The 19187-nt window shown below is 42.2% G+C and overlaps 1 protein-coding gene across 2 annotated transcripts; it reads right to left on the reverse strand.

The window, feature by feature from the left end:
• Positions 1 to 3412: 3412 nt before the first annotated feature.
• On the reverse strand, positions 3413 to 17390 carry LOC117501995 (oxidoreductase NAD-binding domain-containing protein 1-like). Of its 2 annotated transcripts, none has more exons than XM_034160975.1 (8): positions 17153 to 17390; positions 14892 to 15007; positions 14617 to 14665; positions 14410 to 14513; positions 8021 to 8162; positions 4037 to 4282; positions 3655 to 3763; positions 3413 to 3512 (listed from the first exon to the last, which is right to left on the reverse strand). In XM_034160975.1, the coding sequence occupies exons 2-8, from the start codon at positions 14993 to 14995 to the stop codon at positions 3430 to 3432; spliced, it is 837 nt and encodes a 278-aa protein (XP_034016866.1). In that variant the 5' UTR covers positions 14996 to 15007; positions 17153 to 17390; the 3' UTR covers positions 3413 to 3429. The 2 variants fall into 2 exon arrangements, with proteins under 2 accessions (XP_034016866.1, XP_034016865.1); XM_034160974.1 differs by having other exon boundaries at positions 4037 to 4285.
• Positions 17391 to 19187: the final 1797 nt, after the last annotated feature.

Genomic DNA, 19187 nt, shown 5'->3' on the forward strand with positions numbered 1-19187 from the left:
TGGAGTGTGAGATGGAGAGGCTGAGAAGAAACACAAAAGAAGAGGAGGGAGAGAGGAGGAAGTGCAGCCCTCAAAATGATGGAGAAGACGCGCATCAAACGGACAGCGCATCTGAAAACCAGGAGGAAACGGAGATAGATGGGACACCACCGCCTGAGCAGAAGACGGCGAGGTGGACAGATGTGTGCCAGAGGCGTGACGTAGGGTCAAGGAGGAAGAGAAGGCGAAGGGATGGATCAAGCAGCAGCTGAGTGGGAGGGCGCTGTTTTCTGGAGTTTGTTGACACGTGGGGCACGAATCGGGCAAAGGTATGAAATCGGCTGAGAATTCATTAAGATTTTTTGGGGAACAGATGTTTGATCTGGATTTGTCCAGTCCACACACTGTGGGTAGTATCCAGCGCGCGCACAGCTGCCCCCGGGACACCGAGCCGTACCTCCTGTGTCGTGCAGGTTTGCGCTTTAGGTCAGTGTTACGGTTTAATGTCTTTGGGATTGTCCAGCACAAGTTTCCAGTTCACGCCTTAAGCATTGTTTTCTTGCTGCTTCTTTTATTTTACTGCTTTTTTGCAGTGAAAATGTTCAAAGTGACTGCTGCTTTCGCTGGGCTCGTGTTTTTTTTTTTTAAATAGTTAAAAGATAGAGTACGCAAGTATAGTATGCTGCGATGACGTTACATTTAGTGGGCCTAAATGTTATTGACAGGAAATGTGTAAAGTAGAATTCAGCTATTTATTTTTTGGACCACATGTGGTTAAAGTGGTCACATTCAAGGTAGAGGTAAATAAAAGTGTTTAGAACCTGACAGAGTCCATTTCTTTATTTCTTAAAAGGTACAGTGTGCAGGATTTAGGGTGTTTATTAGCATAAACAGAACATAGCATTCATGACCATCTGATTATTTGTGTAATTACTCATAATGTGTTTTCATAATGAGCCCTTCACATCTACACGGAAGCAGGGACATATTCGCTGTCTTTACACAATTTGCAGTGTAGCTGGAAGACTGAAGAAAGAAATAACAGCAGGGCAGATATGTTCAAGTGATCGTGCATATTAAAGCTGTACGGCCTTCCAAATTTCACAAAACAGACAATTGCAAAATTACAGCTCTTTTTAATGAAGAGAAGATCTTTTTTTTGGGGGGGGGGGGGGGGTTGATAACAAACAAGAGCAACTGAAATTTCTGACATCCGCCAAGGGTTGACGAAGATTCAAAATAAAAGATAAATGATTCACATCGTGACCTGGACTGTACCTGGATCTGGATTCCACAATACAATACAATCATTGCATAATGATCCAGAATGGTCCGACTGATCAAGATGTTGTAATCTGATATTTAATTCACAAGATGAAACAGTGTCTTCATGATCTTGGTTTTACATCATGATGTCATATCCGTGAAGTTTTTGACGTAATCCTTAAGTCTCCAGAGTGAAATCCCGATGTGAGTCTTTACGGTCTAACACCAATGTGTGGTGAACATTTGGTGAAAATCCATTAAGTAATAATGATGTAATCAAATCCGACAAAGTGAAGCATACAAATTGAAAGCCTGATCCAGAATCTGGATCTCTACTGCCTCCATATTAAGTGGAGTCTTCCGTGGACTAATATCCATCTGTGGTGAAAGTTTAATTGAAATCTGTGCAGCAGTCCTGACATAATCCTGCTAAGAGACAGAAAAATAAATAAATGCTGATGATTATATTACATCCTCGGTGGCTTTAACACTTTTCCTTTTAAGGCTGTTTGCAGGACGTGTGTGTGCGCATGCATGAAGTTTTGAAATTAATGGAAGTTTACCTTTGACCTTGCGTGATGGGTATACATAGGGCTTGCACACTGACATCCGTAAGATGTTTTGTAAATCAAAGTTATCTAGTTACAAAAGCAGCATTTTTTTTTTTTTTTTTAGATTTAGGTGTTTATTTCTCGCAAACATTTACAAAATACGAGAAAAAGATTTACACAGAAATAACTTTTTTGGAGTATTTTCCGCCCTGTTGGATCATTTTGTTCCAGCAAGCAGCCAGCAGATGTCACTGTGCCTCTCTACTCTGACTGGCTGTCGCCATGTGCTTCCCAGCATCCCTCGCGCAAGGGGAAGCCCTCTAGTGATCTATGACTACCAGACCGTATGGGTTGCTACCGAAAATAGTTCAAGGCTGTCTGAATTTTTCTCTTTCAGGAGAACTATTTATTCATTTTTCTAGACACCACAAATTTTGATTGTATTGGCAATGTCATATTATGAATCCCCTATTCTAAAAGCTAATAAGTAAAATTATAGTTGCGCCAAAGAAAATTTCATAGTACTAACCAGGTCTCGAATGATTAGCTTCTGAGATCTGATGGGATCAGGCTGACACAGAGCAGAGCGGCTGCACCAAATCCAACGGAAAACAAAATTGTGATGGACAATGACATAATGCAATCTGCAACCTCAACACTAGATGACAAAATCCTACACACTGTCGCTTTAACCTTTTCTGACAAACTGCTTTCCTCATGGAAAAATAAAAACAAAAAAGACTGAGTATCGACCCCCAATGAGATGCCAACAAGAAACCTCTCAACCATCTCACAGGGCCGTGCGGCGATTCAAGCCAATCAGAGACCACCTGGAAGTTCCATTACAGCGCACCGCGGGATGTTCACTCCACCGCGGAATGAGACACCATTTATAGGTATGTGAATGTGTGGATACGAGACTGCCGCTGTGAGTGTCTGAAACGGAGGGAAACAAGCTGGGACACCAGCCAAGACGTGGGGAAAGGGGGACGCTTTGGACTCTAAAAATACACACGTGTAAAGTTTGTGCAAGATCCGCATAAACAAAGTCTCCAGTGTATCACGCTCGCACTGGTTGTCCAACCAACCAAAAACCGCAAGTGCTGAAAATAAACTGATCTCAAGTGTACTGTACATACACGATGTAACATCTTCAAATCCGAGATACTTCAGATGTCCACACAAAAGTGTTTGCACAGTTTGACCAACTGGCTGCATATCTGATGAAACATTCAAATCAACACTTATGAGATTAAAGCAAGAATCAGACGTCCAATTAGGAATTTAAATGAAAGCAAATTGAGGTCTTGAGAGAGTTGACTTTACATTGCATGGGTGCAGGATGCATTTGTGTTGCAATATTCAGTCAGATGATTAAAGGTTTGCTCAGTCACTTCAGTATTTTTAAAGAGTTAAAACTGTCTGGCAACCTTGACTCTCGGTGGTCTGTCAAAGATCAGGCACAGGTTACAGCAGCAGATTAAATCCACCACTGGAAGACCACAAAAGTAGTCAGTGCCTGGAGACAACCCTCTGGGCTTCAGAGGACCATAGGAGGTTCTACCACCACTTCTCAAGAGGATCCTGTCTTTCGGAAGCCCCAGATCTGTGAGGGCTTTGGAAACCGCTTCGATCATGGGGGAGGTCCACACAGGTAACACAAAGTCCTTTGTGGGTCCACACGAGCACTCAACTCTGCTTCTGTGATCCTGCCACCTGGTAAGAAAGCAGAGACACCAATCAATCGAGGCTTTGATTCCTATTCCTTCCCAGTGTTGCCGTGTTGGCTATCACAACGTCAAGGATACAAGTCTGTCATTCCTGCTTAAAACATGTTTGAGACTGTGTGCACACATACGGTTGACCGATGGCTGGAGGTGCGGGTCGACAGCTGAGGTCTGCTGAGTAACGTGGACGTTACATGAAAACCTGCCAGGGAATTTCCGACACATTTCCATGATGGAAGTCTAAAAGTAGAGAAGGTAGGAAGTACATGGAATCCAGTTTCTCCTTAGTACAGTCATACTGGTTGAGAATGGGAATGTGATGCTTTGCCAACAACAGCTGCCTTCTTTTATGCTGCAAAATAATCAACGTTCCTGAACCGTATCACAACCCATATGTCTAGATTCGTATTGTTTTATGAGATGCACACAGCTAACATATACTGTTTGATTAACTCACGAAAATACTGAAATTTTCCACCAGCCAAAAACACACAGAACTATTGTAAAACATACCTTAAAGAGCAGTTCCTGGGTGTTCTTGGCACTGTAGAACAGGTGGGTGGAGCCTATCTTGTAGTCCAGCCTGGCAGAGGCGTGGTTAAGGTCCAGCAGGTCCGCTGTGTGCAACAGAATTGAGTATAACGGGTTGATCCCCACGCCGCCGGCTACCAGCAGCAAATCCACCGATGGGTCAGACGGTGACGGGTCGAAGAAGAAGTCGCCGCCAACACGCATTGCGACATGCGAACCCACCGTACACTGCTGGGATGGAGAGAAGCGTTAAAACAGAAGATACATCAAAAGCCTCAGTTGGACATGTGTTTACAGATTCTTGACATCAAGTTCTCAGCGAAACATCTACTACAGGCTGGCTTTCTTATCATCCAAGACTCAGTAAACAGCAAGCATACTTTTAGATCAGCGCGCTCACAGCAAACATTTGTTATGTTGACAAAAGCGGTCTTTCAGCTTGCAGACTGTTTTTTTTTTTTTTTTTTAAGTCTGTGAAAGCTGTAAATATGCCTTGATCTTGACACGCATGTGCACATGAGTATATTCCCACATTGTTAAGCTGCTGTCATGGTTCCTACGCCGGTTTTCCTCACAGAGAGGAGTCGGCGTGATATCAAACAAAAGGATCATCAAAAGATCTCGTGGCACTGAAACACATCACAGTGCTCTCTGTTACTTATTTACACAGGGCATACTGTTGAGAGCTGTTTATTAATGAATTTCATCACATACACACATGGCAAACAAACCTGCAGCAGGGGGAAAAACAAACAGCATTTTGTACAGGAAGTCATACAATTGAGCTTGTACAACATAAGCCATCACACACTGGGTCAGGGCTTGACAATAAGGCAATTTATGCACTGGCCCACAGGGCCAATAGAATCTGAAAGTTACTGGCCCGGATGAAAATATCACTGGCCCATACTTTCACGCCTGTGCCGAACCGGGGGGTAACTGATAAGAATTTTTAAAATCAACACTCAGACATTAGAATTGGGTTTCCTTAATGTAAAAACACTTGAAAACAAACACAAAATTCTTATACTACATGATAAAAACCTTAAAGTGAGTAAACTTTGAAAAAAATGTCGGTAGGTAACATAGGAATTTTTTCAACACTCAGACATTAATACAAAAATAAATTTATTTCTTGATCATTTACAAAATTAATATGTTAAATTTCATAAACCAAGTTCCCTTGCTAATGTTGTCACTGTGGGGTTTCCACAAGGGCATACTGATTAGACTTTTAAACTGGCGTATGAAATCATACCACATTGCTACCAGGACATGGTATATTTATACTTACTTGTTAGCATATTCTGGCATGGCCCTACAAGTTCCACAGAAGACAACCTCACTCTCCTCATCACGCTCCAGCTAGTGCCGTCTTTTCTTCCAGGAAGTTTGCCAAGTTTTCCTCACCCTTTTCTTCTCATATTCAGCATCAGCAGCCTTCCTCTTCTGTGCTTGTTTTTGAGGGTGATAGCTGTTCTTTCCTTTGCTTTCCTGGTTTTCTGCCCAGGGGCAGGAGGTTTCAAGAAATTCATAATATTCACTAGCGCTCGATCTTGCTTAAGCGAAAATGACGCGTCGATGTTGAAGCGAAATTTGCGCCACATCAGAAGATGCGCCTGCAGACGAAGTTTGTCTGCACTTCGGCAATGTTCCCAACATTGCGAAGTGGTGCAACATGTCCTGTCTCTGGTAGCAGCCTGTGAGCAGGATGTATGTCTCTTTTGTCCTTTATTTCACAACTATGACAAGAGTTTTTGGAGAAGCAGCAGCCCCACAGCAGCGGGAGCGGAGTTTCTTTTTTTTTTCTTTTTTTTTTTAAGTGTTTACATGTGCGCGCGTGAACGGGACAGGTTGGTCCTCAAGTTGGGTCCTGCAGAGGCAGAAGGACCGCTGAAAGCAGCATCATCCAGACGCAGCTCCTGCAGCAAATAATGATTCTGCCTGAATTGGGAACGTCTCATGACGTTTGTCAGCTTTCCACAACAACTCGCTCCGTGTGATCAAGGTCCGTCATGTTAACTTGACTGACAACCGGAGCAGGCGAGCTGAATGGAAGCTCCTCCTATTTGATGACGCACCGGGGCGAATTTTCGCAGCAAAAGCAGAGCGGACACACCGGGTGAAGGAGGCGCGTCCGTTGCCACGCGACCCCCGTAAATTTGTAGCATCTGATCGCGCCCGGTGTGAACGCGGCATTAGACTAATAAATCTGCCCCAATCGATTTTAATTCTTACTGGCCCATACGGGCCAGTGAAATATGAACTTCACTGGCCCGTGGTGGCCCGGAACATGTAAAAAAGGCCGCGGGCCATCGGACCAGTGCTATTGTCGAGCCCAGTGGGTCTATATTTCTATAGAAAGTGTTTCAGTGACCATTCTGACAAAACTATCCACACAACCACACACACACACACACACACACACACACACACACACACACACACACACACACACACACACACACACCACACACACACACACACACACACACACACACACACACACACACACACACACACACACACACACACACCTACCTACCTTCCCTGGGTACTACAATATCCTTTATTAATGCCATCTACATTCTTTTTAAAGAGAACACTGGACAAACTGCTGGACATTATGGACGATGCCAGTCACCCTCTGCACACCGTCATCAGCAACCAGAGGGAGCTTCTTCAGCCACAGACTGCTCCTCCCAAGTGCAGGAACAACAGACTGAAAAACTCCTTTGTCCCTCAGGCCCATCCGACCTGTACAACTCACTCAGGGGGAGGAGGAGTAACAAGAAGACAGAGGACGGGAAGGAGAGGAACAGTAGCAGCCAGTAACAGTGCAGTGGATAAGAGAATATTTAGAAGGGAATCCTGCAAATGGTGATAAAATTACCAAAATGGAGCAACTTTAACTTTTGACCCCTGTACAAATGACACTGACCTTTGTCACCATTCTTGCTGTTTTTATCCCGTAACTCCAAAGAATTCAGTCACAGATAGTCCAAACTATACCTTTTTGGAATCTTTATGATCAAGCAAATAATGTGGAATATTTTTCAATATGATGGCGCATCTTTTATTTTGACCTGTGTAATTCTTCAATTGACCCCTACCTGACCACCAATTGAAATTTCAAGTGGCCAATCGTTTTTTTCAAAAGAGGATTGTCTAAGGAGTATTTCTGCTGAATTTTATGCTTTTATCACCATTTGCATGATTGTTTCACTTATCTGCTGCACTATAAAGAGCAGTATTTCTGGTATTTATATTCATATTTGCAAATTGTTTTTTACTTTCACTTTTGATACTCTGGTGCTTCTTACCCTGCGTGCTGCTATACAATGATGCTGGAACCTCAATTTTCCTGAGGAGTCTTACCAAAGGATTTAATAAATTCTACCTAATCTAAATTGCTGTTCTTGGTTAGAACTTACAGAAGCAAGAAAGGGAGGGGGCAAAAATGATGGTAACACACTCCTAACACAATTACTGGACCAGTGACTGTAAAATGCACTGAAGCGGATGTGCCCACTTTGAAATAGAAATAAATTTTTGCAGACATTCTGAATAAAGACTACTATAAACTACCACTGACCCCTTTATGAATGAGCTTCCTATTAAAATGCTTTGACGTGATGCGTTTGTAGGTATTAACGATTGTCAGATGAAGTTGAAATTTAACACTAAAGCCCTGAATCAGAATTTTGTAATGAGGCTTCGCAGTTGTCAGTGAGAGCCAATGAGGCATTAAAAGGAAATGAACAGAAATAATCGCTGCAGATCGTAAATGTCAATGGAAAGTTGTACTGCAATTTTGTTTGGGACCAACAGTACCAACTATAAGTGCCATCTTTCCGAGACAAAATATAAACCATTATTTAATTGATCGAATTACCACAAAATTTACATGAACAAGACTTCCTGCGAGCCTGACTGAGTACCAGTACTGGTGAGTGTTGCACTGACCGTGGTGTGGATCCAGTGTGCTGGGGGATATGTGGAGTACTTCACAGCCAGTTCAATGATACCTTCCCTCTGCAGCAAACCCGGACTGGAGCACATCGAGAACCCTCCCACTTTCTCCACACCAGGGATGAAGAAATCTACCCTACACACAAAATGATGAAACGCCATTTTCATTAAACTGTTTTCTTTTGCTTGGGGTCATCACAGTGAATCTGGCATGGCTCCACATGTTGATATGGTACATTTTACTTCCAATAACCTACCTGATGCAAGTTCAGATGTACATGGGGATTCAGCCACAGGTGCCCTTGAAAAGGGGCCCTTCCTGTTTGGAGGCAAGAGCACTACGGTTGTGCCACAATGCCCATTAAAGTGAGGTCTGCGTGGTTCAACAGCTCAGTGGAAGAGCACAGGTTTCATGGATTACAAGTTTGAGTCCTGGTCAAATTTTGGGTCCCCATGCCCCAAAAGGTAGAACTCTATTGATAGCAGCCAGGTGATAATTTTAGTATATCAACATTTTCCAGTTGCTGGGGTCCTCAGCAATGATGGACTGAGTGTACGCACTGGATTATGTGCAAGAAAGCACACCACATGGCCACAAGGTCATAGCTGGTGTTACCCACATGATATAAGCTGGACGCCTCAAACTGTCTCTAAAGAACTGCTTATTTGACACAAAGTAATTCCAATGGTACCAAATGGACTCTCTGAGGAGACCTGGCACCAAAGATGTTCAGCTGTTGCCTTCAATCAATGTTTAGAGTTCGTCAAACAACCACAGAATAAGACTAGAAGCACCAGCACCGTAAAGGTTTGGACTTTGGTTGTCCTGTATCGATATCACTATGCCAAATATCTCTGTCCAGCATCCTCATGACTCCAGAAGCTATTCAGACATCCCTTGACCTCACAGGGTCAGGTCTCAGAGATATGAATATCACTGCCAAGATATGCAAATCAACAAGTTTGACACCTTCTGCATTTTGAGGTGGTGGTGATCACTGAAATTCTGCATCATAGATTTGATCCAGGACAATCACAAACCCAGAATCTATGTATGACTTCTCAATCCTTTTAGCAAGTGCTGTAATCAGAGCAGATGCTGACGCCATAAAAATCACAGGACCCGCTGCAAAAACAAGATCAGTGAAATTTTCCTAACCAACGAAGGCACTCAAGTTGCTGGATTTTAATTATCCAACAATCAGTCAACCACTGAACAGAGCAGGAGCAAGAAAACAACCCTGATGAATGGCAGAATTCACTGGGAAGAAGTCAGACTCCAACTCCCTCCAAACAGCACTCACAGTGGTCATGTAGAGTAGACCCTGATCACCTGCCACCCTCCAGAGTCAAGATCCTTGGTCCTCCAGGGATGAGGATGGAAATGGCTTTCACTCACACCCCCATAATACCTGCTGTCCTCTGATTAAAGGCCACAGCAGATTTACTCCCACGGAGTGCAGAAGGTCAGTGTCAAGCTCTGCAAATGATTCATACTTGGAGTTCCAATCCTGCCCCCAACTCACAAAAAGAAGTTACACTCAGGTTGGAGAACCACAGACAGTCCTGTATGTAGTTTAAGATCTTTCCCAGAATTTTTTTTGCCTTTGATGACTTAAAGACTGCCACAACAATGACTTGACATCTTGTAAAGATGTATGGGATGAGTCCAGGAAGAAGACATAAAAATTTGATGCATTTCTGGACAAAGGAAGGGATCAGGATTCCCACACCCCCACTTTCCATTTGTTGGCAAGAATGCTCAAAAGCTACTGGACAGAAAACTGAAAAATGACAGAAGGTGGAGTATGGGACAAAGAAGAAGACATGAGATTTTGGAACTGATCTGGATAACAGGATGGACCAGGAACTTTCAAACCTATTGGCTTTGGTAGAATTGCTGCTGAATCAAGCATTGTGTAACCCAGTAGAGGGATGGGCCAGTGGTCAAGAAAGTACCCATTAAATTTTGGAGTTTGTTTGAGCAATGGCAATAAATATCTCAGGAGTAGACAGGAAGACATGAAGGAGACTAATAGATTTAAATAATTTTTTTTTTTATTTTTTTTGGAGAGACAAGCAAAGAGTCAAGAAATTAAGTAGATTTAGAAATAAACGTGGACCCAGGAGGATGAATGCATATTTCATAAGGTCCTTCATTATTTGTGGCACCACTTGCACTTCAACTTCGTTAAGGACAGACAGACAGGTCTGTTAACCTTGGTGGAGGTATGCACAAAAGAGGGCTCTCAAATCTGAAATGTAAACATTATCTTCTTCCACTCACTCACACATTATACAGATTTTAAATATAGCTAAAAAAAATTATCCTTTGAAAAGTTAAAAAGCGGTGAGTTAAATGTCTAAATCTGAATGTGGGCAGTGGTGCCCTTTGACCTCAGTGAAAGCAGTGACCCGTTATAGATAGCCAGTGGAACAAAGCCAAAGCAGATGGAAAGCTGCCCAATACTTCGATTATTAAACATGTAGCAGCATCTAAGATTTACAGCCAACACGGTTTCAACTGTACATCAACAAGCAGAATATCTCAGAGGAAAACTGTAAGAGCTTTTTTTTTTTTTTTTTGCTCACAATCAACCAACACAATGACCTACTGTTTCACGAGATAGACAACCCTCACAGCCTTCATAAATATGGATCAGCGGTGAAGACGTACACATATTTTCCACCCACCTCCTCCTCCGCTCCCACCTGGCGATTAACAACTAAGCAGTTCGTTTTCTCAGAAATACAAAAACTTCAGGATTTCAGTCTATTTACATTGATAATCAGTTGCTGCAGGGCAGCAAGCTGCCGGTTTTTTATCTCACCAACCGCCCACTCACAGTATGGGCTCACGTATGTATTCTGTATGAGCCCAGTGTGCTAATTATCACTGGCAAGGCTGAAAAGACACAGACGTGGGTGAAGGTGGAGTTTTTTCCCCCTCCCCCCTCAGAGTTATACTTACCTTGGTATTTAAAATTTATATGCATCGGCCCAAAACAAGCCACTGTATCTAAACATAACGGCCATCTTTCAAGTCAGTTACTGTCAGCAGCATACGCTCGTACATACAACCAAAATAAAAGACCACATCTGTGTCAAAATTTCAGAAATTCCCACCAACTGCTGGAATAATCCCATTCCCAATTTGACCAAAAGCTCCATATAGAATAAGAACTGGGGAAGTTCTTACTTCACTTGATTTGATACCATCGTTGACGGTGCATTACCTTCCAATACAACATAAAAATGCAATTCATGTTCTTGAGAATTTAAAAGCACAGAAATTCAGTCTTTGTGAAATTGAAACAAAATTCAACAAATTAAATGATCATGAGTACTTGGTACTCCGTGTGTAGGAAACAACAGTCTTGTATTAGTCCTGAGAGATGGAGGAAATTTTGTGGGAAGAAGTTAAACATTTGATTTGCTTAAAAACAAAGAACAACTACGGTGCCCAACTGAGAATTCAACACTAGTGCTGGAAGCTGGGTGGGTAAATGGACACCATTTCTATATGTAATATATCTGCGCAATATCTCTAAAATTAGAAAGGTCTTGTATCAGAGTGATGCTGAAAAACTAATTCATGCATTTATTTCCTCTAGGCTGGACTATTGTAATTCATTATTATCAGGTTGTCCTAAAAGTTCCCTGAAAAGCCTTCAGTTAATTCAAAATGCTGCAGCTAGAGTGCTGACGGGGACTAGAAGGAGAGAGCATATTTCACCCATATTGGCCTCTCTTCATTGGCTTCCTGTTAATTCTAGAATAGAATTTAAAATTCTTCTTCTTACTCATAAGGTTTTGAATAATCAGGTCCCATCTTATCTTAGGGACCTCATAGTACCATATCACCCCAATAGAGCGCTTCGCTCTCAGATTGCAGGCTTACTTGTAGTTCCTAGGGTTTTTAAGAGTAGAATGGGAGGCAGAGCCTTCAGCTTTCAGGCTCCTCTCCTGTGGAACCAGCTCCCAATTTGGATCAGGGAGACAGACACCCTCTCTACTTTTAAGATTAGGCCTAAAACTTTCCTTTTTGTTAAAGCTTATAGTTAGGGCTGGATCAGGTGACCCTGAACCATCCCTTAGTTATGCTGCTATAGACTTAGTCTGCTGGGGGGTTCCCATGATGCACTGAGTGTTTCTTTCTCTTTTTGCTCTGTATGCACCACTCTGCATTTAATCTTTAGTGATTGATCTCTGCTGTCTTCCACAGCATGTCTTTTTCCTGATTCTCTCCCTTCAGCCCCAACCAGTCCCAGCAGAAGACTGCCCCTCCCTGAGCCTGGTTCTGCTGGCGGTTTCTTCCTGTTAAAAGTTTTTCCTTCCCACTGTCGCCAAGTGCTTGCTCACAGGGGGTCGTTTTGACCGTTGGGGTTTTTCTGTAATTATTGTATGGCTTTTGCCTTACAATATAAAGCACCTTGGGGCAACTGTTTGTTGTGATTTGGCGCTATATAAATAAAATTGATTTGATTTGATTTAATATGGAGTTGTGTCAGGAAGGGCATCCGGTGTAAAACTTGTGCCAATTCAACATGCAGATCAATCTCGGATTTGCTGTGGCAACCCCAAGTGAAAACAAAGGAGCAGCTGAAGGGACTTACTATATTTTGATCATAGAGAATCTGGGAAGCAGAGTTCTGTTCTTTGAGTTAAATTCTGGAGATGCAGCTCAATAAAAGATATCTATGTTTTAAAATCGTACTATTTGGCTCTTAAAAAATACTCATATATATATAAAAGACCATCACACAAAGGTAACTAAAAGCTGACCCATCAAGATCTGGGCATTGTGTAGGAAACTGACTCTATGAAGAATCAGACCTGGTCCTTCAGGTCAAATGCACAGGCCTGCAAATGACGATGGGGAAAGTGTACAAGACCGGGATATGGTTTGTGCTCATCTGACGACAGTGAGGCAAAGACAGTGGAGGAAGAGCCGTGGGTCCTTATAAATTTTTGTTTCATGTTTCTGTTATTTGCCCCCAAACTTTTGATTTGGAAATGACAAAAAGTAACAACCACCACACCGATTTCAAACATGTCTCAGCTGTCCTCATCATGCCTGAACCCAGGAGGATATCATTGCTAACCACTTTTACTACCTTCAACATGGCTTTTGTTAAATCTGCTAGTAGCATGAAACGGTGAAGGGACTGTGGTCCTACCACAAGCAGAGAATCATCAAATAAAAATAAAAACAATTCTCAACCCATCCACACCTGTGTGAGTTATCCTGTCTAGACAGATAAGGAGTCACTTGAAGAGAAGAGGGCGAAAGACAATATAGGTCCAACACAATGCCTCCACCTTGTGGTGACTTACTGGCAGTGCAGTGCCTCGCAAGAGGACTATAGTGCAGTTTGTGTTCTACTACAAGTATGAGAAATAGTAACACGTGTTCTTCAGCATTAAATGGATGTACATCAAAAATGTCTCCAATTTTTTTTTTAATTTGTCTTTTTAAATTTATTTCTGTGTCACAACTGATTTGACTGTGTGTCACTAATAATGCTATCGATATTATAATATGATGTGGGACAGGAGTTGGGATATGAATATTCTAGACTGGGGTTTAATTCTCAGTCACACTACCTGTCTGTGTCCTTGGCATTGTCCCAACCTATCCACCTGTAAATGGGCACCAACCCTGGCTCGGGAAGTAACCAGTTACGGACTGGTGTCCCATGGTGAGTCAGAGGCACATCCTCTACATGCTATGGAATCCAAGGAAAAGCACCAGAACCAACGGGCCTCAGGGCCGAAATCAACAGCGACATCATCAAGGTATACTGAGCCACCCACTACTCACCACCACAGCTGCTCATTAGGTCAGGGAGCCTGTACTGGTGCCACAAACTGCCTCCTCTATCCACATGATGGAACCACTTCAGGTCCTGGATGGCAACCACCCATGCAGACAACTGCCCCACCCCCTCTCAAGAGAAGCAATCTATCTTCCACAGTCAGCTAAAATGTCGGCATTCCCGTGGACTTTTCCAGTTGCTGGGATACAACTGAGGTACCAGTGTGCTGAATTATACCCATGTACTGCACTTATTTAAAGTATCCTGCAAAGAGCCATTCGTGCACATGTAGTATTTTAATCGCACAAGTACACAACATATCCAACAGCACAATCCTGACTTTGAAGCCAGTGTCAGCGTAACCTCCCTCACGTCTCATAACAATGTTTTCCTTCCAAAAGCAACAACAAAATCAGCTTTTTACTTTCGAACACAGACACTGCAAAGACTGACAGACCACCACCCCACATGAGGCCTCACCTTTTTCCAAGCATTCTGTTGCAATAAATACGACAATCTTTCCATGCTGCGGCACAAATGATGTGATGTTCACAACCTACTCACCACTGTCCAGCTTTGAAGCTGAAGTCCGGATGGACGGCTATTCTCAGGCGTTTGACGCTCTCTGATTCATTCATAATTCCACACACTTGAGCTGGATACAGTGCCTGAGTTAGGAAGCCATTACAACACATAGTTACAAATGGGTTAATGATTTAACAGTTAGGTAAAAAGGTGACACAGGACGAAAGTTAGAAAATACAAACTTACATTTTGTCTGTAGTTATTGGCTGTCTTTTCTAGATGGTCCATTGCTTTCCTAATAAAAACAGTTTCTGTCAAGTATTTTACTGCAATCTTACACGTCAAGACGACTCTTACAAGCAAATGGACTTTCACCTGTCAGCCACAAACCTATGACAAAACAAACTTTGAAACCTGGCAAGTAGTTTTCTCTGGAGTCAAATGGTGCTTTTAATATATGTGATCTCAGGAGCTGACAGAATCCCAACAAACCCAGGTATATTGCAGGAAAATAATCCCACCTTGTGAAGGCTGTATCACCCAGCAGGCGGCTGCAGAGAGGACCAGCAGCAGCACAGAGGCAGTGGCTCCGGGTCATGGGTGACAGGATGCAGGGGACACTCATCACGACCTGACGCTAGCACACAGGAGCAGAAAATCTCGTGTTAGCTGCCAAACACACATCACTTTTTCCCAACACCGCAGCCAAGGGGGCAGATGTCACAATATGTGGGGAGTTAAATAAGAGCGGCCAGTCGTGCCGTTTCACTTGTGAGCAAAATTATTTCAGTTGTACTACCTTGTCACTAGGGATGAGCGAGTACACCACTATATGTACCTGTATCTGTTCAAGAATCCAAATGATCTGTATCCATATCTGTACTTGGAGAGGGCGGGACCTAAACCAGAAGTGGGTGTGATTTAACCGGAAATGGGTGTGGCTTACATATGTACATTATTTTAAGTCTGAAATTGCTATGGATTGATCAGAAGTTGCTATATTTATTGTTTATTTGAAAATTATTTACAGAACAGCCTCAAAATTGAGATTCAAATCAATGATTTTGATCATAAAAGCAAGAGAACTATTTACAGAAGGTTTTATGAACTCAGAACATGAATTTTCTTAAGTGTATGAATGAATATTTACAGAACAGCCTCAAAATTGAGATTCAAATCAATGATTTTGATCACAAAAGTAAGAGAACTGTTTACAGAACAAGTTTTTTTATGAACTCAGAACATAAATATTCTTAAGTGTATGAATGATTATCATATACCTATAAATGATACGCAATATGATTGGATAAAACACTAAAGAATAAATAGCAATACACCCTTTTTGCGGACAGGTAATATTTTTCATACCACCCGAGTAATCAGCCAATCCGGACAGCAGAGCGGCACCACGGTGAAGAGGCGCGGTCAGAGGAACTGTGAAATACTGGTGAGTCACTATTAATAATTTCTTACGTGTCCAACCTTGTAGGTTGATCGTTAAAATTAAATTTGTTAGTTTTAAAAGCCATCACAATTATTTATAGGAAAACGTTCTATTTTTTTCTACTAAGATTTGAACTTTGAGTGTTTACACAGGAGAGAAAAGTGAGAAAATATTAATGCCTGTTTGAGAAAAGTGTATAAAGTGTGTAGTGAGGGGTTTTACAGCCTTAAAACATCTATAATTGTAAAAATAACACTGACTACTTCGCGGATTTCGCCTATCACGAGTTATTTTTAGAACACAACTCCCTTTCGTGGCCTCGAAGTTTCGCTGATTTTTTTTAGTGCAATCTTGCATGCTTTTTTTTTTTTTCTGCGTCCTTATCACTGCCTCCGATTCGCTTACTGATTCTGTGGGCTCGGTATGTGCCGTAGCGGGCCACTCACACCGCCCCCCTGTCTGCTGTGCCGAGCTGCATGCAGCAACAGGTCCAGAGACTATGCTCGCTGTTTTGATGTGCATTTTATATATATATATATATATATATATATATATATATATATATATATATATATATATATATATATATATGGTTGGTTGTTGGAAATTTTAAAGTGTCCATAAGTATGCGTGCAGGTGTGAATGCATTTGCTTGTGTGCATATGTGGCCCGGCGACACACTGCCATCCTGTCCAGGGTGTACCCCACCTCACCCTCTATCACTGCTGGGATAGGCTCCAGCCCCACTGGGGCCCTGAATTGGAGTAAGCAGTTGAAGATGAGTGAGTGATGTGATATATAACCTGCCCAAATGTCATCACACCTCGTATGTGTGTTAGTTATACAGACCCCAAGAAGCCTATTATAACTTGTGGGTCAGAACCTCATAAAAACAAAACAACCCCCGTTCACAAAATAATGGGAAATCTAATCCACTTCCAAATTTGTTCTGTTTTGTCCGAGTTAAAATTTTTTGAAAATTGGTTCAATGTTAAAAATAGGGATTTTCCAATACTTTCCCTGATTTTTTTTTTCCCTTTGACATATGACCTTGAAAACTGGATCAATTCTTGCCCATCAGGATGTGAATTTTCATTAAAACTTTCATCACGAAATATGAAAAATTTTGGGTTACAGGCTGCTCACAAACAGACAAACAAATACTAGGGGCGAAAACATAAGCCTGAACAAACATAAACTCAATTGCTGACCCTAAATTTGCTCATTTACAAACAATCCTACGATGAAACGTGACCTCCTCCGTCCTGTTAGCTTGTAAGCTAAAACACCGGTCCGTTAACATAACAAAAGCAGACGACGCCCAGCTACTTTTCTTACCGGGTGAAGATGGTCCTCGATATATTTCAAACGCTGATCAATAAACAGTCATATTTATCTCAGTATGTTTCTATTTGTTATAATCGTGCGCGCTCCTCGTTATCAACGATGTTACGAGAATGTCTATGGTTACGAGGTCGTCTTCTTCTTCTCTGGTGTTAAACGGCAGCCGGCATCATTACTGGTGCTTTGCTGCCACCTTCTGCATCAGTCCGTTATAGCAGCACTAAATCCTCGATGAGTCCGCAGTGAGGTTCAAGCATTGAAAAACCTAACACTTCCCCCTACCACTTGACCTTATGTCTAAAATACTTCCTACAGAAACTTCTTTCAGGTCTATTCTTGTAAATTCAGAGAGAAGCTCTTGTCTTTCTCTGGAATATTTATTACAATACATGCTGCACTGTCTCTGGCTGTGGACATTCCAGTGGAGGCTCCACTGGTGGCCTGGATTACCAACTACCTCACGGGCCGCCCACAGTATGTGAGGCTTTGAGACTACATCCGACACCATCAGGAGCAGCAGGGGGCACCACAGGGGACAGTCCTGTCTCCCTTTCTGTTCACACTCTACACCTCAGACTTCAAGTTCTGGTCACAGTCCTGCCACCTGCAGAAAATTTTCAGCCATTTCTGCCATTGTGGGCTGCATTGGCTGTGACCAGGAGGCTGACTACGGGAGTGCGGTGGACAGGTTTGTAGAGTGGTGTGGACTCAACCACCTGCAGCTCAGTGTATCTAAGACGAAGGAGCTGGTGGTGGACTTCAGAAGATGAAAGACCCGTCCAAACCCAGTTACCATTAATGGAACTGAGGTGGACATGGTAGACTACTACAAGTACCTGATCAGAGCCGACTGTACTTCCTCAGGAGGCTCAGATCTTTCAATGTCTGCAGAAATATGTTGCAGATGATGTAACACTCGGTGGTCTCCAGCATCATCTTCTACGCTGTAGTGTGTTGGGGCAGCAAGCTGAAGGCAGCTGACATGAACACACTCAACAAGCTCATCAGGAGAGCTGGCTCTGTCCTGGGGGTGGAGCTGGAGTCTGTGATGGAGGTGTCAGAGAGGAGGATGTTGAGGAAACTGCTCACCATCTGTGGCAACACCTCCCACCCTTTCATGCCACACTGATGTCCTGTCAGAGCACCTTCAGCAAAAGACTGAGGCCACCTAGGTGCACCACAAAATGCTACAGGAGGTCCTTCCTACCTGTGGCAGTCAGACTGTATAACTCCTCCCCTTTCTACAGGATGAATACATAACAAGTTGTTCAGTTACTCAAAGCTAAGTGCAATACTGTCAACATCTTGTGCAAGTGTCTTCAATCATTTTGCATAAACATGTTGTACTCATTGTTCTGATTGTAAAAAAAAACAACAACAAAAAAAACAAACAAAAAAATGTTTACTATTTACTATTTCGGCACTCTGGCAAAACAATTTTCAGTGAATTACAAGCACGCATGACAAATATGAACCAAAGTTGAAAATCTAATGCAAGGCTAAAATACCTTCGGGCAAATGTGCATAAAAATAGGAAACAGAATGTGACCTTTTGACCATTTAAAATAGGTCAAGATTAGCCATCTTTGAACTTGTCCAAGGTCTGTGTCCTAAAAATGTTCTCTATGAATTTGAAGACCCTAGCAGTAATAGGACTGGAGTTATGCTGAGCACAGACAGACAGACAAATGCAAAGTCTTTGGAATACCCGATGGCCATATTTTGGCCTTGGGTAATGATACATTTCCATTGCATATTAGTGATATCAGCAATAAATAAATAAATAAATATACACTTTGTCCAAAAACCGCCAAAACTGTCCTTCTGAGATCTCGTTTAAGAAATACACCATTGTTTTCTACAACACTGTAATTACAGTAACGTCATTACATGGAAATATAATGATGTTACATTTCCATGTCATGAAAAAAGAAGGAAGGAAGGAAGGAAGGAAATCTTACCCTATCCTTACTGCATTTTATGAGGTAATTCCTTGGTTTATCTTACAATTAATATCTCTTTGCTACCC

Source organism: Thalassophryne amazonica, chromosome 20, assembly GCF_902500255.1.
Source record: "Thalassophryne amazonica chromosome 20, fThaAma1.1, whole genome shotgun sequence".
NCBI classification, from domain to species: Eukaryota; Metazoa; Chordata; class Actinopteri; order Batrachoidiformes; family Batrachoididae; genus Thalassophryne; species Thalassophryne amazonica.